Source organism: Dendropsophus ebraccatus, chromosome 7 (genome assembly GCF_027789765.1).
Source record: "Dendropsophus ebraccatus isolate aDenEbr1 chromosome 7, aDenEbr1.pat, whole genome shotgun sequence".
Classification (NCBI taxonomy): domain Eukaryota; kingdom Metazoa; phylum Chordata; class Amphibia; order Anura; family Hylidae; genus Dendropsophus; species Dendropsophus ebraccatus.
In genome coordinates, this window is record NC_091460.1 from 146,971,906 (window position 1) to 146,993,234 (window position 21,329).

Below are 21,329 nucleotides of genomic sequence, written 5' to 3' on the forward strand. Positions count from 1 at the left end.
ATCTCCTATCTATCTATCTATCTATCTTCTATCTATCTATCTATCTATCTATCTATCTATCTATCTACTGTATCTATCTATCTCCTATCTATCTATCTATCTATCTATCTCCTATCTATCTATCTATCTACTGTATCTATCTATCTCCTATCTATCTATCTATCTATCTATCTATCTATCTATCTATCTATCTATCTCCTATCTATCTATCTATCTATCTATCTATCTATCTATCTATCTATTATGCAACAACAGGTTACAGCAGTGATAATATATATAAGTAGGGTCCTAGGGAAATTTGTTAGGATATGTAAAATAATATTACACATTTCCTGTATAATGTTAGCACTGGTAAGACAATTTTCTATGCATGATAATACTGTATATCTCTAAATAGCTATTATAGTTACCAAAAAACACCAGTATACAGGAAGCGAATATCATCATTACTGTTACTGGCCAATCTATTATAAAGAGACTGATACTACCATTATTACAGTATACAAGTAACAGATAATACCTCAACACTATGGCCACTACCATCATTACAACAACATGACTAATACCACTATACTGTCACTGAATAAAATCCACTACACGAACACAAGTAATACCAATAAAAGGAGTATACACAGGACAAATAATACCATGACCACTGCCGTCATCACCATACAGTGACTGGATAATACTGCTGTACTGTCTATAAATAATATTCCCTTTATAGCACCAGTATATAAAATGCAATATTCTACCTCAGCATTGACTAGAGATGAAGTTCAGAGAATTTGGGTTCATGTGAACCTGAACTTACTGTAAGGTCACTCATCTCTAGCAGTGACCAAATAGAGGTAGAGATCCAGCTATACAAAGGATCTACAGACCTTAAAGGGGCAGTCCACCAAAAAATAATTTCTTTCAAATCAACTGGTGCCATGAAGTGCCAGAGATTTGTAATTCACTTCTATTAAAAAATCTTAAGTCTTCCAGTACTTATCAGCTGCTGTGTGTCCAGCACGAAGTGGTGTTTTCTTTCCTGTCTGACAAAGTGCTCTCTGTTGCCTCCTCTGTCCATGTCAGGAAATGTCCAGAGCAGCAGCAAATCCCCATAGAAAACATCTCCTGCTCTCCAGACTGGAAATAATACAACTTCCTGTTGGGCATACAGCAGCTGATAAGTACTGGAAGGCTTGAGATTTTTTAATAGAAGTAACTAACAAATCTCTGGCACTTCATGGCAGCAGTTGATTTGAAAGAAAAATTTTTTGGGTGAACTACCCCTTTAAGAGTGTGTTCACACATAAAGGATATGCACCAGATTTGATGCTGCAGATAGCTTTGTTACTCAATGACGGAAAAAATGTGTTCATCTGCAGCTTCATAAAATTCAATGGCTTTATTCAACGTCACAAAACATAAAATAACAGGTGATTTAAAAGACACGCCGACGCGTTGCAGGGTGAGAACCCCTTAATCATCCCCATGATTAAGGGGTTCTCACCCTGCAACGCGTCGGCGTGTCTTTTAAATCACCTGTTATTTTATGTTTTGTGACGTTGAATAAAGCCATTGAATTTTATGAAGCTGCGGATGAACACATTTTTTCTTATCATGGATGATTCGGGCTGCGGTCTCCAATATTAGTACCCGCGAGCTTCCACATCACGGAGATCCACACATCAGGTGAAGCAAGACTGAGTGGGTGAGCTGACAACTCTTTTCCTGTTCTATTAATCAATGACGGAACCCGATATCAAATCTGCTGCAGATCCTGTACGTGTGAATGCACCAAAAAAGTGATTATGCATGATTGTGCAGTTACTTCCAGTGACTTACAGGAGGCGTCTTCCTACATGAATCATAAGTGACGTTCTTGGTAGTGAAAGCTGTCTGTTTTTTCCTTTTCTTTTCATCTGGCTCATCCCATCATGAAGATTTCTCCAGCCATGACTCGTCTCCCCAGAATCTGCGAGACAAACACTTTAGGCTCCACGTTCTAGCATCATCCTAACCTTATACCTCATTATAACCTTATATTCCCCATTGCTTTACACAGTAACAGTGCCCCCTCTGTGCTTCCACATAAGCAGTCAGGCCCAATATGTGCCTCCAAATAGTAGTCAGGCATATAGCCCCCCACACATAATATAGATGCCCTGTGCAGTCCCACATAATATAGGCCCCCCACATAGTATAGCCCTTCCCCCTGTGTAGCGCCCATAGTATATCCCCCTTTGTAGCCCCCGCATAGTATAGCCACAACATATTATTCCCCCCTTCTTGTATCCCCCAAATAGTATAGGTCCCTGTGTAGCCAGCCCCCACATAGTAAAGTCACAACATACAGGGATGTCACTCAGTATATGCACAGTATACGGGGATGTCACTATATGCACAGTATACAAGGATGTCACTCACTATATGCACAGTATACAGGGATGTCACTCAGTATATGCACAGTATACAGGGATGTCACTCACTATATGCACAGTATACAGGGATGTCACTCAGTATATGCACAGTATACAGGGATGTCACTCACTATATGCACAGTATACGGGGATGTCACTCAGTATATGCACAGTATACAGGGATGTCACTCACTATATGCACAGTATACAGGGATGTCACTCAGTATATGCACAGTATACAGGGATGTCACTCAGTATATGCACAGTATACAGGGATGTCACTCAGTATATGCACAGTATACAGGGATGTCACTCAGTATATGCACAGTATAGGGGGATGTCACTCAGTATATGCACAGTATACAGGGATGTCACTCACTATATGCACAGTATAGGAGGATGTCACTCACTATATGCACAGTGTACAGGGATGTCACTCAGTATATGCACAGTATACGGGGATGTCACTCACTATATGCACAGTATAGGGGGATGTCACTCAGTATATGCACAGTATACGGGGATGTCACTCACTATATGCACAGTATAGGAGGATGTCACTCACTATATGCACAGTATAGGGGGATGTCACTCAGTATATGCACAGTATAGGGGGATGTCACTCAGTATATGCACAGTATACAGGGATGTCACTCAGTATATGCACAGTATACGGGGATGTCACTCACTGTGTAGCCAGCCCCCACATATTTCCCTCCCCCGATAGTATAGCCATAACATATTATCCCCCCCCCCCCCCAGTGTAGCCCCCCCCCCACATAGTATAGGTCCCTGTGCAGCCAGCCCCCACATAGAATAATCACAACATATTATCCCCCCCTGAAGCCCCCCACACAGTAAAAGCATCCCTCTGTAGCCCCCCACATTGCATTTTTCCCCTGTACAGCCCCCACATAGTATAGGACCCCCTCTGTAACCACATGTTATAGGCCCCAAGTGAAGCTCCCACATGAGCATTCATGTAAAAAACAAAAAAACAAAAGTATACTCACCTCTGGTGGATCCAGCAAGTCCTCTCTGTTCCTCTCTGGTCCGGTGCCGTTAGCTGCTTACATATTCTGTTACCGGCAGCCCGATGCAGCCCGGCCCCGGAGGCTCACAGCTCCAGACCCGCGGCGCCTGCATCTCTCTCCCCTCCTGCTCGGGCGGGCAGCAACGGATGACGTCACACGTCTGCCGACGAGCAGGAGAGGAGAGGGATGCAGGCGCCGCGGGGCTGGAGCTGTGAGCCTCCGGGGCCGGGCTGCATCGGGCTGCCGGTAACAGAGGGGGGGGGCTGCACTCACCCATCCAATGGCGGGCAGCGGCGGACAGCGGCAGGCGGCGGCGGACAGCGGCGGGCAGCGGCGGACAGCGGCGGGCAGTGGCGTCAAATTATAATCTCTGGAGATCACAGTGGGCCCCTGCCAGAGTGGGCCCGGGGGCGGCCGCCCCCTCTGCCCCCCATCAAATTTCGCTACTGATTGGAGGGCATGCCGGCATCCTATTGTAGGGATTGTGTTTCTCATGCTTGGTAGCAGCATGGTGCAATGTCAGTGAGTAGCAGATCAGTGTCTCACTAGTAAATCTATGTTGCATGTGAAGATCAGAAGCATTTACAGTGGTCAGCCATATACCTTGTAATAGAGAAGCATTCAGTAAATATAGGCAATGCCTGAGAGAGGAAACAAGAATCACGTGGACTATAGTATTTTACATCCAAAATCTTTGCCACAGCAAAGCCCTGGTAGCATAAAAACAACAGAACTGTGCAGATAGTGAATACAAAAGCCCTGGCAGCATGAAAACAACTGAACTGTGCAGATAGTAAATACAAAAGCCCTGGCAGCATGAAAACAATGGAACTGTGCAGATAGTGAATACAAAAGCCCTGGCAGCATGAAAACAACAGAACTGTGCAGATAGTGAAAACAAAAGCCCTGGCAGCATGAAAACAACAGAACTGTGCAGATAGTGAATAAAAAAGCCCTGGCAGCATGAAAACAACAGAACTGTGCAGATAGTGAAAACAAAAGCCCTGGCAGCATGAAAACAACAGAACTGTGCAGATAGTGAATAAAAAAGCACTGGCACCATGAAAACAACAGAACTTTGCAGATAGTGAAAACAAAAGCCCTGGCAGCATGAAAACAACAGAACTGTGCAGATAGTGAATAAAAAAGCCCTGGCAGCATGAAAACAACTGAACTGTGCAGATAGTAAATACAAAAGCCCTGGCAGCATGAAAACAACTGAACTGTGCAGATAGTAAATACAAAAGCCCTGGCAGCATGAAAACAATGGAACTGTGCAGATAGTGAATACAAAGATACCTACTTCTGAGCCCTGGTGGCTTCCCTGGGTTATTCCCCTCAGATAGGACGACTCTTTTATATATGATTACCTCAGAAGGATCTACACACTCAGTTTTATGTTGTCCCTTAAATCTATGATTCATTAAGAATACCCATTTGGACCCAGCTGTATGGAGAATATGGAAAATACAAAAATTCATCTTTTACTTTGTGATTGTTACACAGAGGGTCTACAGATAAATCAGGAAAGTAAATAGATTTCATGGATTGTTTGGAAATTCATCACTCAATGGTAAATATTTGTCAAATTGAAAAGAAAAAGATTGAAATAGGGAAAAGTCCATCAGTTTGTACATATAGGGGGACATTTATGAAGGATTCTACACCTGCTCCTGCACCTGCCATTCTGGTGTCCCACTATGGGTGTTACTATTACATACACTCTTCACAAAAGCCTGTACTTTTTGTGGTCTTACTATGGTGAAAGTAGTATTAAGAGTTGACCACTAGATGTCGCTGTATTGTGTATTAGTGTATGGAAGCTGCACAGCTGAAGGATCACAAAGGGTTATTGTGTTTATGTGTTACCAAAATCTGTAGACCAGTAGAATTTCTTCTTTTCTATGACCTCTCCTCTCTGTTCTTCTATTGCACTCTTTTCACCCAATCACAGCGCACCCTACACGCTGTAGAAGAAGTTAGTCCCATGGGTGGGGGAGGAGCAAAAGCTTCTGTTCGGGACAGTGTGGAGGAAGGACGCAAGCTAGATATCTCTCCACAGCGGTCTTGTCAGGGCCCTGGCCCTCTGCCGGGTCCCCAAAGTTCAGTCTTAACCAGTACCCCGCATGGGTAGGACGCAAGACAGCACACTGTTACCAACCTTCTTTCAAGTACCCACAAAAAGCACTATGCAGCGTTAAACCTCTTAGGAGAGGACTAGCCAACAGATAACCTCAACCCTTGCAAGGAGAAATCACAGAGCAGGACAGTATCCACTATAGAGACAAAGAGCTAGGAACTGATCCGGGTGAAACAAAGTTGCAGTAAGCCTATGAACTCCATCTCGCAGCGCGGGTGTCAGCAGGGAATCCTCAGCATTCTGCTTAACCCAGGTAACAAGGTCTGGGGCCTGTGTCACCCATTAGTACGGTTTGACCAACACTAGTGGACATAAGGTGGTGTGAAGACTAGAGCCAAGGTCAATACACAGGCACAGGTGTTCTTCCTCTACAAGTATTCTATTTTATCCTCCAACATCCCGGCAGAGCACATTACAACATGGGTTGAGACTCTCACAGCATCCTCCTCTCTGTTACTCTACCTCAGCGTAACTCCACCGACACGACTATCTCCTACACTGCACTTATCCTACGCATCTGGTCGTCCTATGTTCAAGCCTCTATTGGAACTTTGTCAAGTGTATATGAAAGCTCTTCTGTATATACAAGTAGTAAAGCAGCTCAACGTTATCTCAGAGTCTGTGATTATTCATCACCACCTGCACAGCGTATACACCGCAACCTTGGGACATCTCCCATATCTGTGGGTGGGGGGTCCTACTGTCCGGGAGGGTCATTACAACGCTCTGGCCACCTGTGACTACACTATCCCAAGGGACCCGGTAGCAACCCGGCAGGACACTGACCACAGTGGAAAAGGGTACAACCGGCCTTACCCACTAAAAGAAGGCGTGCCATCACACCTGTGTGCCCACCCGGCCTTGGCGTCATGTGACAATATAATAAGATCCGGCTGTATCTCGCCCATCCACCACAGGAGTGGCCTCACACTACAAGACCTAGCAAGTGACCGGCCGTCCCTCCGATATAACACCATCCGGGGGGCTCACCACACCATGATTTAAGCCTGTGACCTTTCTGCTGTCTCCTCTGGAGAGAATACACCACTTCCTGCAAGACATACAGCAGCTAGTAAGTACTTGAAGACTGGAGATTTTTTAAATAGAAGTAAATTACAAATCTATATAACTTTCAGAAACCAGTTGATTTGAAAGAAAAAGATTTTTTGCCGGAGTGCCCCTTTAAGGGTGAAATAGCATGAAATACACTATACTCGCTCATCTTTGATAAATATTAGAGTATACATGGAGTTCTGGCCCTGGGTCGTATCATATATCATTTATAACATCTCCACATAACCTTATGTAACAGCACTTTATACCTACAGGCAGCTGAATTGTAAATCTAGTATCATGTACAGATGAAAGAAAAAATCTTTTGTGCATGTGTTTCAGTGCAACATTTTAGTCCAAGAGGTGTATTTTCCATTGAAATAAGTCACATTACTTTGTCAAAGGACAAGGAGTTAAATAAATCGTCTTCCAGTACTTATCAGCTGCTGTATGTCCTGCAGGAAGTGGTGTATTCTCTTCAGTCTGACACAGTGCTCTCTGCTGCCACCTCTGTCCATGTCAGGAACTGTCCAGAGCAGCAGCAAATCCCCATAGAAAACCTTTCCTGCTCTGGGCAGTTCCTGGCAGTTCCGGGCAACCAAACTTTACTACAAGCATTTTCACTGCGCCATTCTGCTCTCCTATTGTTAGGTTTAGGTAGACAGTTCTTATTGGTTATGGGGAAAGTCTTTTAAAATGCAGATAATGGCAGATTTACCTAATAAACCCAATTACAAAGTTTCTTAAAATCGCCTGGACTATTAATTTCTAAAAAAAAAACAAAAAAACACAACCGCGACACTGTAGCTTCATTTTTAGGGATGGTCCGAACCTCGGTAATGATTCCCGCTGTCTGGCGGCTCCGTGGAGAGGGTGGATACAGCCATAGCCATAGGCTGTATCCCTGTTTTCCAGGCGTTACTCCCGCTGGATCCGACCGCTCCACGGAGCGGGCAGACAGCGGGAATCATTACCGAGGGTTCGGGTTCATACGAACCCGAACCTCGGCAGGTTCAGACCATCCCTATTCATTTTAAAAATAGGTTAAAAACGCATTAGTTTTTTTATGTACACGAAAACGTTTATGTAAAAAAAGAAAAAGACGTGTTTTGATCCTTTTTTTAATAATGGAAGTCAATGGAAAAACGGATCAAAACAGATGCACACAAATGTTTCAGTTTTTTCATTATTTTTTTGCAAAAACAGATAAAATAATGTAGTGTGAACCCAGCCTTAGGCCGCTGACGCATTTTTGAACTAGAGCCAACGGCCGCTCAGTTATGCTAACATTGCCCATTTATTTCTGGGCGTCTACAGAAAGAATCCCGGTCGCTGGCGTTCATTATTCTGCTTTTTGTCTGGCTGTTTTTGTATATCCCGTCACAGTTGTTGCGCCCAGTCTGAACACGTCCTTACGATAATGTATTTCCTTTATTGAGAACGTCTTTCTACAGTAATTACAAAATTAGGAATGTCATTAGTCGTCCATTTCCTTCCTCGTTTATTTCTATGACGCCTATCCCTCGCGGACGCCGCTTCTTTCTATGGAGCCCCAAGAAAGCTCATGAAAAGGTTTTGCGCAACTATAATTTTTTATTCCTGTCATTTAAATAATTTTAAAATAATTTTTTTCTTCCTCTTTGTTGAAGTCAATTAAATGTTCGGTATTTTTTAAGAAGGGATTAAATAATTGCTGTCTGTATTCTCCGCGGCAGCTAATGGCGCCTTTTTATGTTTTAATTCCAGTGGTGGTGCGGAGATTTCCGTATTACATGCTTGGCTTTAATAGAGAAACACTTTAAGGACAATCTAGATTTGGATTTATCATCGGGAAAAGTTCTTTCTGTTTCGGGTTTTATCTCGTATTATTGTTATCGTGGATTAGACCGTCTGCCGTTTTCTGATAAGTTGATGTTTACAGTTTATTTCACAAAAATTCGGAATATTCACAGACACTAATTCTCTCTTGGTGCTTCTATAACTGCATCCACTTAAAGGGGCACTCTGGTGTGAAAAAAAAACTTTTAATACATTGCTGCAGTTATAGAAAACCTACTGAACATCTTATTCTCTTACTGCTACTTTTTCACACTCCCCCAGTGTCCTCCTGTGGGTCCTCCGTGTCCCCTGCTGAATGACCCCGCTGACACATCCCAGACGGACTCATTCCGGTCATGTTCACACACAGTATTTCCGTCAGTCTTTAACCAAAATCAGGAAAGGAACTGACAGGGCGAGGTAATAATGAAACGATTTGCACAGTTTCTCTGTTTTCAACCCAATTCTGGTTTTGGTTGAAAAAAGACTGAAATACTGTGTGTGAACATGGCCATAGAGTGCGGAAAGCATTAGGGCCTCATCATATACTGGATGGGTTTTTTCCATAGTACAAAGAGGTAAACTCATCTTGTATTGGAAGTGTCCATGAAGGCATTGTTACATCTTTGATTTAATTTTTTTTAAATTTTGGAGAATTGATTTTTCTGGTATTTTTGGAGTCTACTTGTGGTCCTCCACCGGGTGATGTTATTACTGGTGGTTGTGTCAGCTCAGCCGAAGGTGTTAGTGTTGTGACGCCAGTGCTAGTCCAGCACACAGGTATGATGGTAGTACCTGCTTTGTGTTGTGGCTAGCTGTATTCCCCAAATGGTCGGTGACCTTGGGCTCTTGCCACGGTAGTCCTGAGTAACTGACCCACCCGGACTATCGATAATGACACCCACAGAAACCAGTGATGTAAACATAGAGCAGCTTTACTGCAGAGTTCTTCAGTAGTACAATACACTTTTGCAGAATAGATAAATCTTTGACACAGACTTTAGTGCTAGAACTTGTGCTTGAGGAGGTGCTTAGAGAAGTAGAGGAGAGGTAGCTGTAGCAGTGCTTAGAGAAGGAGAGGAGAGGTAGTTGTAGCAGTGCTTAGAGAAGTAGAGGAGAGGTAGCTGTAGCAGTGCTTAGAGAAGGAGAGGAGAGGTAGCTGTAGCAGTGCTTAGAGAAGGAGAGGAGAGGTAGTTGTAGCAGTGTTTAGAGAAGGAGAGGAGAGGTAGCTGTATCAGTGCTTAGAGAAGGAGAGGAGAGGTAGTTGTAGCAGTGCTTAGAGAAGGAGAGGAGAGGTAGTTGTAGCAGTGCTTAGAGAAGGAGAGGAGAGGTAGTTTTAGAGGTGCTTGGAGAGTAGAGGATAAGATTTTGTTAAAGGAGCCCTGACCCAGTGTAGCAATGCACTCTGCTGGACCTTGAAGAACTATACTTTGTAGTGAGAAGTTTACTTGTAGTTGTGCTTAGACTGTGTCTGACCACCTTGTGCCCTACAGTGTCGTGTGACCCATCCTATCAGGGTACTACAAGCCCCAGCCGTAGTTATCTGGGCGTAGCTAAGTGTCTGAGGGTGTCCTAGTAACCTGCACTTCGAGATAGGATATATAGACCTTCTTTACGGTAGCTTTGTCCTATTCAGGCTAGTTCCTCTTGTGTTTAGGATACTGCCCTGCTCTTTTTAGACATGTTCTCGGCCTGGGTTAGTGTGTTCCTGAACTCCTCACCCTTTAAAGTGCTTAGCTCTGCATACTGAACATAGTAATAGCAAAGAAAGGACCAGTTGTCTCTAGCTGCATCTATACATACTTAAGTCTGGACTAGACCGAACTTTGTCCCTGTCAGGGGTCCTGGCGGCAGCGAGGCCCTGGCTTAACTACAGCAGGAACAGTAGGTTTTGCATCTTTCCTCGCTGAGAATTTGGTAAGAACTGACTGTGCACTTCCTCCACCAAGTAACTCCTCCTACAGGTGCCTAAAGTGAACTTCCCTGTGAGTGGTGGCGATGAGTGTGTGCATAAGGAAAAGGAGAAAGATAATAAGTTAGAAATAGAAAGGACCTACTATTGGTCAATAACAACACATGGTACACACAAAACATTAACCCATGACCTTCCTCAGCTGTGCAATACATAGAAATACAAAAGACTAACATCTAGTGGTAAAACTTTAAAGTACCTCATTACCACTTAAAGGGAATGTACCATCAGGCCCGGGCTGAAGCACTGGAGGCGGGCCAACCCACCCCCAGTGGGAGGAAACCCCTCCCCTCTGTGACACGGCTCCATTAGAATCAGTGGGGCTGTATCATAGAGGGGCGGGGGTTTCCTCTGGGGGTAGGTTGGCCCGCCTCCAGTGCTTCAGCCCATGCCTGATGGTTTATTCCCTTTAACCTGAAGGAAGGAGTTTTTTGAGAGGTGCACAGGAGAGATGCAAAGCCACCTGTGGTGGGACACCACATACTAGTTAAGCACACTGAGAAAAATGGGAGAATAAAATGTTGCTTTTCAATGACAAATACATGTGTTAAAGTAATTTCTATATGCTTTATTTTATATAATACTGAGCTGCCGATAATACTGCGCTGCCTATAATACTACGCTGCCGATAATACTGCGCTGCGATAATACTGCGCTGCCTATAATACTGCGCTGCCGATAATACTGTGCTGCGATAATACTGCGCTGCCTATAATACTGAGCTGCCGATAATACTGCGCTGCCTATAATACTGCGCTGCCGATAATACTGCGCTGCGATAATACTGCGCTGCCTATAATACCTTGCTGCCGATAGTACTGCGCTCCTGATAATACTGTGCTGCCCATAATACTGCGCTGCCGATAGTACTGCGCTGCCGATTGTACTGCGCTGCCGATTATACTGCGCTGCCGATTATACTGCGCTGCTGATTATACTGCGCTGCCGATAATAATGCGCTGCCGATAATACTGCGCTGCCGATAATATTGCGCTGCCCATAATACTGCGCTGCCGATAATAATGCACTGCCGATAATAATGCGCTGCCGATAATACTGGCAACATTGCTGGATTGCTTGAAGGGGAACTATCGTCAGGCTGTTTGTGTGTAGGAACACGGCATACATAAAATGCCACATATAGGTCAGAATGTTGCAGGCTTCTTCTATATGTGTTTTTATGTTTTTTGCCTTTTATTTGCTGTTGTTGCTGCTTCTCTAGCATGGTGGATATTAGGAGGGCGGCACGGGGGACCATGCTGTATTCTTTGGGTGAACATAAAGCTTCTCATCTGTAGAATAGAAAACTTCCTGATCTTTGTTTATTTCACATGGCGATCCCAGGTTGCTAGGCGACATTCAGTCCTTATGGTTCGACTTCAAGGTCTACATGAGTAAGCACAAATCAATAGCGTGTATAGAGCTGAAGGCCGAGCCGCGACAAGAAGTATATGATCTGCCTTTGTTTCTGTCTTTACATAGGAGCGCTCCAGGTGTAACACTATACAAAGGTAACACTCCGAGAACAATGGCCTAAGGAGGACAGACAAAGGCTGAGCATGGCTTAGTGGAGCGAGGCCTCTATGTACAGGACGCACCATGGCCCAGATCTTCAGTGTCAGCAAGTCTCGCCAAACCATCAACCTGCAGGGGGTCGACCCGGAGACGTGTGCTATAGTCTTTAAGAACCACTGGGCTCAGGTAATGCTCTGCAGATTCTTACCTGGATTCTGAGTGTAGATAAGGCCTTATTCACACCTTCAGGAAAGTTGTCAATAATTGCGGATCCATAATCACCATTCAAATTAGAGCACATTGATATATATTGGGCTATGCACACAGTCCGTTTTAATTTTGATCCGTAATCCCTTCCATTAAAAAAAAGACATGTCCTAATGCGGATTGTGATTGCGGTACGGATTACCAATAGAAGTCTATTGGATTCGTGACGTCCACAAAAAACCCGGATCAAATCTATGTAAACTAGTACTGTTAACATTTTACAGAAACTGAAACGGATGCAATACGGATGAATTTATACGGACCACGGAGTGAAAATAGCGGGAGGTTTTGCGGTGCAGAAAAATGACTGAACGTGTGAATGAGGCCTTAGAAAGTGTTCAGGTGTGACATCAAAGTGTCAGGTGTGATGTGTTTGTAGATGACGGGATGCGATGTGAGCCTCACTCTATGTGTGTAGAAGACTAAACATGCGGAGACAACTGCAAACAGTGCGACGAGCCAAATAAGATGCAGTAAAACACCTGACAGAGCCGACACCTCAGGCACAGGTGATAACTGCTTAGTCATCCAATCCAGGTTTTCCCATGGCGCACCTGGGCCACCAGGATTAGCAGGATTATGTAGCATTTATAAGGTTTTTAATTTTTATTTTCTGCAGCAACAAATGACCTTGGAAATAAGTAGCTCGGTGTAACACAAACAGCGAACACAAAAAAACATATAAACACTAACACAGGAAATCCAGGAATGTCTCACTTAATGTCCTCCTCCAAATGTAAAGAAGTGGAGACTTATGTATAGATTTATTTTTCACATACCCCTTTACTAATCTCCTTTTTCCCTATTTTGGGTTTAGATATATATATAGTGGTTGTATATATATATATAATATATTGTAGTGGTTGTACAGTTGTGTTACTGTTCTATACACCCTTTGTAAAAGTCTGTACTTATTGTACTTGTGTGGTGATATAAGTAGTACTACGTTTCACCACTAGATGTCACTGTGTTAGATATGTGTATTTGGAAGCCGCACAGCTGAAGTGTATAAAGGGTTATTGTTTCTTTGTATGTCACATGAATCTGCAGACCAGTAGGATTCTGTTCTTCTTTTCTCCTATCATCTCTCTCCTTACTTCTTCTATTGCACTCTTCACCCACTCACAGCACATGTTAGTTACGCTAAGGAAGGAAGTCACATGGGTGGAGGAAGTGCAAGAGTCTTTTTGTGTTGGACATTGAGGAGGAAGTGCGCAAGCTAGATCGCTCTGCACAGTGGTCCTCTCTGGGCCCTGGCCCTTTGCCAGGTCCCCTACCTAGGTTAGTCTTGGCTAGAACCCCGCATGGGTAGGAGGCAAGACACAGCTCACAGTTTCTTCTCAGTAACGCTACACAACACTATGCAGTGCTAAAACCCTTCTAAGAGAGGACAACCTCAACCTACGCCGTGGACAAGGAGTGTCACAGAGCAGGACAGTATCCACAGACAGCAGTAAGCTAGAAGCTGATCTGGATAGAGCAAAGTTGCGATAAGCCTAGGAACTCTATCTCACAGTGCGGGTGTAAGCAGGGAACCCTCAGCATTTGGCTCATCCCAGGTAACAAGGTCTGGAGCCTGTGTCACCCTCTAGGAAGGTTCACACGAGTCTAGTGGGTATAAGGTGGTGTGAAGACTATTCTAGGTCAATATATGGGCACAGGTCTTCTTCTTCTTCTTCTTCTTCTTCTTCTCCTTCTCCTCCTCCTTCTTCCTTCCTTCTTCATCATCATCATCTTCATCTTCCCGGCAGAGCACAGTACTACTTGGGTTGGGACTCTCACAACATCCTCTTCTCTGCTACTCTGCTTCTGTTCCCCCCTAGCAACACCAAAGCAACATCACAGTGCAGTAATAAATACTTCTCTACCAGCGTAAATACTGCTCCACCTGTAATAACTCAACACTGCAGTGCACAATGCATAGAGTACTGCTAAACCTGTAGTAACCTAACACAGCAGTGCGGAGATAAATACTGCTCCACTTGTAGTATCCAAGCACCACAGTGCAGAAATACATACTGCTCCACCTGTAGTAACTATACACCGCAGCACAGAAATATATACTGCTCCACCTGTAGTAACTATACACCGCAGCACAGAAATATATACTGCTCCACTTGTAGTAACCCAGCACCACAGTGCAGAAATACATACTGCTCCACCTGTAGTAACTATACACCGCAGCACAGAAATATATACTGCTCCACCTGTAGTAACTATACACCACAGCACAGAAATATATACTGCTCCACCTGTAGTAACCATACACTGCAGCACAGAAATATATACTGCTCCACCTGTAGTAACCATAGACTGCAGCACAGAAATATATACTGCTCCACCTGTAGTAACCATACACTGCAGCACAGAAATATATACTGCTCCACCTGTAGTAACTATACACCGCAGCACAGAAATATATACTGCTCCACCTGTAGTAACTATACACCGCAGCACAGAAATATATACTGCTCCACCTGTAGTAACTATACACTGCAGCACAGAAATATATACTGCTCCACCTGTAGTAACCATACACTGCAGCACAGAAATATATACTGCTCCACCTGTAGTAACTATACACTGCAGCACAGAAATATATACTGCTCCACCTGTAGTAACTATACACTGCAGCACAGAAATATATACTGCTCCACCTGTAGTAACCATACACTGCAGCACAGAAATATATACTGCTCCACCTGTAGTAACCATACACTGCAGCACAGAAATATATACTGCTCCACCTGTAGTAACCATACACTGCAGCACAGAAATATATACTGCTCCACCTGTAGTAACCATAGACTGCAGCACAGAAATATATACTGCTCCACCTATAGTAACCATACACTGCAGCACAGAAATATATACTGCTCCACTTGTAGTCAACCAAAACTCAAGGTCAGCAACTCAGACTGCAAGTAACTGTTGCTAGTAACCTAACACCTTAGTTTTGCAATACATATTGATCACACAAAATGGCGCTATACAGGCAATCGGGCATACTAGGCGGTAAGTAATTAACACTAAGAGCCACTGAGCCCACTTGAGCCTAGATTGTGACGGTTATAAAGTAAAACGTAACTTTTAATAGTCTATAATAAAATCAATGTGACTTTATAAAAGTGAGTCTTAAAATCCTGTACACTACAGCCCTTAATACTGGTAGGAGAGATGCTAAATGTCCAGCGGCCGGTGGGCCGTTATCTAACAGATGTTCTGTATTGATAACTAGAATAGATCTAGATATAGACTATATAAGGCTGAAGTATAGATAGTAAACGCTAGTCACCGCCTTCACAACTAGTTTCACTCCTAACTGGAGCTTCTTCAGGGGGACGGTGAATGGCGATGTCCCTTGTCTTGTTTGGACTTAAATAACCAAGGTCAATGATGTCATAGGGGGAACAGCCAGACGTTTGTCCAATTAGAATGCATCTCACTAGATAACAGTAGGAGCTGACCCTATTTGCCAAGATACAGTCAGCCAGACCAGTAAGAATCTCTATAATCACCTCAATCCCTACCATACAATCCCCTCCCACCATACAATAAGCAGACAGGTCTCCCACCTAATTGCAGAGACCGTTCCGGCCCTCCAATAAACAATGACTGGGGCTGCACGTCATAGCCCTGTTCTGGGGTCTGGAGACATAACTATTTTGCAGGTAAATTGTTACATTTGATACATTTGTTACAATTGATACATTTGATTTCTGCATTCTAATTTTGCTGGTTTAGAATCCTTGAATGAGCAGATTGACAAGTGCCCATGGGTATTATACGATAAGCCAAATAAATACCTGATGCGGAGGGGGGGGGGGGGGGGGGGGTCGGCTTATGTGTAGTGGAGGCGGCAATGCGGAGGAGCAGATGTTGTGGCTGCTAATGGCGGCATATTCTATACAAAACCACCAGGAATTTATACAACAGATAAAAGGTGATTTGGTCCAATATTAACCGAAGACTCCATAGAAATATAAAGTAATGCACTATGCACCCGTAATAATCATTTCCCCAAATGTATCTAACTACAAAACGTCAATTCTCCCCAGTGAAGCCAGGATATATAGTATAGACTGTATAGTATTGTATGGAGTATTGTGCAAATTATCTTTATTGTTTTAGAATATTTATATTCTGGCGGTCGCTCATTGACTCCAAAAAGGACAATGAATAGGAAAAATGATCGGAAATCGACCTGCTGCTTAACCAGGGGACTGAGCCTATTGTAATCTACCAAAATTTAAGTTTTCCAAGTTGCTGCATTTGGATTTATGCATATTTATTTATTTCAGATGTAAGTTATGGCAGCAATCTACCCCTACTCAGGAGCAGGTGCGGCAGGCGGAGGTCCCGCTGGATTTACCTAGGGGCGGGGTTAATGGGGGCAGGGCTTAATTTACTGCTATACAAGAGTGCCGACCTTAATGTATGCACACACAGTGTGTGTGTGTGTATATATATATATATATATATATATATATATTCACATATGTATATATCTATCCAAAACCAGTGCAATTTTCAGTGAACTCTGCACTTTTTCATTATGCACAGTACTGCAACATGTAACCATAACTTAATGGAGAGGCACATTGTTCCCGTACCCGTATAGCAAATATCGTTAAAGGGGTTATCCAGCACTGCAAAAACATGGCTGCTTTTCCCCCTCTCTTGTCTCCAGGTCAGGTATGTTTTGCAATTAAGCTCCATTTACTTAAATGGAACTGAGTTTCAAACCCCACCCAAAGTGGAGACAAGAGCAGGGGAAAAGCGGCCATGTTTTTTTATTGCTGGATAACCCCTTTAATAGCAATGCAGACATTTGCATCTCCCTAACTACTGTTCATTTACAATATTAATTTGTTGTTGACCAGTACAGACGTTTTGTACTTTGTGTCTAATTTCTGTTTTCCTGGTATGTGTAATAGAGAATGCACATAGCTCCCTTTTTTAGACTATTTTACATGTATTACTTTGCCTTAAAGGGATACTCTGGAGAAAATTATTTTTTTTTCAAATCAACTGGTTTCAGAAAGTTATATAGATTTGTAATTTACTTCTATTAAAAGTGTTCCAGTACTTATCAGCTGCTGTGTGTCCGGCAGGAAGTGGTGTATTCTCTCCAGTCTGACACAGTGCTCTCTGCTGCCACCTCTGTCCATGTCAGGAACTGTCCAGAGTAGGAGAGGTTTTCTATGGGGATTTGCTGCTGCTCTGGACAGTTTCTGACATGGACAGAGGTGGCAGCAGAGAGCACTGGAGAGAATACACCACTTTCTGCAGGACATACAGCAGCTGATAAGTACTGGTACACTTTTAATAGAAGTAAATTACAAATCTATATAACTTTCTGAAACCAGTTGATTTGAAAGAAAAACATTTTTGCTGGAGTACCCCTTTAATGTATGACGTTAGCCAGCTCAAAAGGCAATTACAGTAGCTCCCCCCCCCCCCGAGTGTCATTTCCACTAACTATAATCTACTAATATGCAAATTACGCATAACAAAACGATGTCTGCAGGTAATAAGTTGTGGTAGTTCGGGTCTGTTTTCTATAATGTCCACTTTAAAGATCTGAAGACATCTGTCCGTTCACACATAGGTCGCGGGTAGATCCAGCATGTTCTGCGGCTCTGGGACTATTTGGCTTCCGTTCATCAGTTGGCAGAATATGGCGAGTGAACGTTCTCCGCGTCTTGATTGCGCAGCGGTGATTTTATGTGATGACTGAGAGCGGTTCAGATTACGCCTCATTAAGGTTATTGCTCATTGTGACGCCTGCTTCTCCTTCCTGCGCTGCGTACGCTGAGGTTTAAATTGCGTTGTTTTTTTTGTTCGTTTTGACTTCGAGGCCGTTTCTCATTAACAATAATCTTATAAACACTGTAGAGTTCCTGATAATTCTGCCGTCCCAGAATCCCCTGCTTTCATTTTCATGCGATGATTATGTTTCTTGCAGGTTCAGCGCATTTTGGAGAAACACGACCCCTTCAAGAACTCCCATGCACGGTACGGAGCCATTTCTTCCGATGAGGTCAGCGCGGTGCAGAATTACGTGGAGCACATGATCTTGCTTCTCATTGAGGAGCAGGTAAAAGATGCCGCCATGGGGCCCATCCTGGAGTTTGTGGTGTCGGAGAATATTATGGAGAAGCTGTTTTTATGGAGTCTCAGGAGAGAATTTTCAGACGAGACAAAGTTTGAGCAGCTGAGGATGTACGAGTTACTGGTCACGCAGTCGCACCAACCTTTGCTCCATCACAAACCCATCCTGAAGCCATTGATGATGCTCCTCAGCACGTGCTCCTCCACAACCACTCCAAATGTGGAGACCAAACTGGTCGTCCTACTTAACCAGCTCTGCTCAATTCTTGCCAAAGATCCATCCATCTTAGAACTGTTTTTTCACACAAGTGAAGACCAGGGAGCTGCCAACTTCCTTATATTCTCCCTGCTTATACCTTTTATTCATCGAGAAGGCACGGTGGGACAACAAGCCCGGGACGCATTGCTTTTCATCATGTCCTTGTCGGCAGAGAACAACATGGTCGCTAAACACATAGTGGAGAGCACTTACTTCTGTCCGGTGAGTCTAAGACCCCCTACATAGAAATACTAGAAGAATTGGAAGTGATCCATTGTTCTACTGAAAGTCTATTGTTATAGGTTGGTGACGTGTATAGACTCAGTCATTTCCATATCCTTCCTATGCCGAGGTGTACAATCTGCAGCTATTGGACGCCGGCAACTAGATGGCTGTATAGTTTATCAATGTGATTACTTGCCGATCACCATGTTATAATGGAGGTGTTTCCCTAATGCTTCTCTTACAGATTGGAGATAGGATAGCAGCCTGGCTGAATTATTATACTTTATAGTTCTAAAGTGATACCGTCCCCCCTTTCCATGTCAGGAGGTCTCGGCACCTTCTTAAGATTATATTCTGGACGTTTCATATCTTACCATATAAAGGATTTCTTGGTGGTCTCTCCCCTCAAAAATGTATGTTCTTGTTGGTGGACAGTGCCATATGGGCGGGGCTTAACGGCTGGTGTGCCCCATATCCCTACCAACATTAGTGTTGTAAGCCCCGCCCCTCTGTGATGTTATTAGCACTTAGGCCCCGTACCCTCAGCGGCATCATCGTAATGGGCTGACCTTGAGGCACTGGCCCCGCCCCCTTTGACAGCCAGACCAGAGGGGGGGTGGGACCTAGGCCTCTAGGTCAGCCTATTCCAATGGCACCGCGGAGGGGGGCTGATGACGTCATGGGCGCAGGGCCTACGGTGCCAATGTAGGTGGGGATATGCACCGCCTATACACCACCAAAAATAAAAAAGTGTTTTTGAGGGGAGAGACCACCAAGAAATCCATTATACTGTAAGATATGAAATGTCCAGAATATAAGAAGGTGCTGAGACCTCCGGATATGGTGGGGGTGGGGGTGGGGGGACACTATCACTTTAAGCAAGCAGATAGCACACTGCTGGTAAATTCACTCGCTTACTAGGGACCGGTTCATATAACACTTATCTATCCTCTGGAAACTTCTATCTGATAGCCATAGGTTATTAGCCGGGCTTCCATCATGGCTGAGGCTATGATTCCACGTCTTTTTTTTTAGGCAAAAAAACCTCTGTTATTTTATAATGACCGCTAGTAATGATAACCATTATTTACGTCCGCCATTATAAAATAACGGCCATTATTTTAAAAACAAGACGTTGTGGGAACCTAACCTAAAAGTGACTATTTTTGTCCATCTGTCAAGATCGATATTTTACAGCAAACAATCTTCTTGGGTCCGAGGCCCAGTATGAATTATGACCCAAAAATTACCTGAAAGTAATCACTAAAGATGAAAGTCAATGTGGCCCATGCTTGTACATGTACGCTAACATCCGCATCCCTCTATGTAACAATATATTTGTTCTTTACTCGGATATTCAGCTATTTTACTCACCGAGAAGTAAACCGATAAATAGCCGCGCCCAGTGTCGCCTTCCTTTAAGTTTTGGAAAGTGTTCCTCCGGCTGGACAGTCCGTGCCCTCCGCTGATAACGCTGCACTTTGTATAGAAATAATCAGCTAGTCGCAGCACCTGAGCCCTGATCTATTCTCTGCCGGGAAGGTAAAGCATAGCCGTCAATCTGTAATAAATCAGTGCAGCCCAATGCAATTCTATTGTGTATAGACTGAAATATTGCTGAGGCTCTCAACTATGCATCAACCCCTTAAAGGAACACTAGCCATCCTGTAAAGCCAGTAGCCAATAAAAGACACCAAAGCACTAAAAACACACTGAAAATTGGCATAAACAGCCGTAACAGCCGTCTAGGTGATGCTACAGGCCATAGACAGACGGGCATAAGATATACTCAGCCCTTACTTGCCCCGTAAGAGGTTTGGCCGCATTAGCCACACAATGTGACCCCACAGGGCCTAGGACAGAGAGTTGATGGTGGAAGTGGTAGGACACTGCGTTATCACTGACGTATAATGACAGTTATTATGCTGAAGATGTAACCTGACAGGTGATTGATGATGGATCACTGATGTACAATCACGGGTATTATGCTGCCAACAATGGTGTTAGTAAAAGAATGAAGATGTAACCTGACAGGTCATTTAAAGGGTTAAATTAATCCAGAAAAGCATCCAGGAAATCTGTGAACAGAGGTGGAAGATTTGTACTGACACAAAGTGACTGCAGCAATGTCCCTGCTACACAGATCCCACCAACACTGTCCTCTATCCAGGGGCGTAGCTAGGATTCATGGGGCCCCCTCCCCTATGCACAACACAAAGTACTATATATATATATATATATATATATATATATATATATATATATATATATATATTTATATATGCTCAGTTTTAGGCCAGAGGCAGAAGCAGCTATAAACTTGACAGGCAGAGCAGAGAGACAATGGCTGCTGTATTTATAAGGGCCCATTAGGAGCCCTCATGCTTAAATACATAGAGCAGACTACCTTCTGCTTAACCCCTTATGTACTGCGGTGTGTAAGGGACCTAGTATTCTCTTACATGCTGCAACACAAAAAAGAGTTAAAAAGGAAGACAAAGAGATCTTTGCTTCACTGCTCATG

General features: G+C 43.7%; 1 protein-coding gene across 2 annotated transcripts in view; it reads left to right on the forward strand.

Annotated features, from left to right (window-relative positions):
• Positions 1-21,329, forward strand: part of FHIP1A (FHF complex subunit HOOK interacting protein 1A) — a 146,015-nt gene that overhangs the window by 49,178 nt on the left and 75,508 nt on the right. For both annotated transcript variants that reach the window (XM_069978682.1, XM_069978683.1), the window contains exons 3-4: positions 11,908-12,126; positions 18,176-18,802. In XM_069978682.1, coding sequence (XP_069834783.1) covers positions 12,025-12,126; positions 18,176-18,802 — 729 coding nt within the window. In that variant the 5' untranslated portion in view covers positions 11,908-12,024. The remainder of the gene's footprint in view (positions 1-11,907; positions 12,127-18,175; positions 18,803-21,329) is intronic.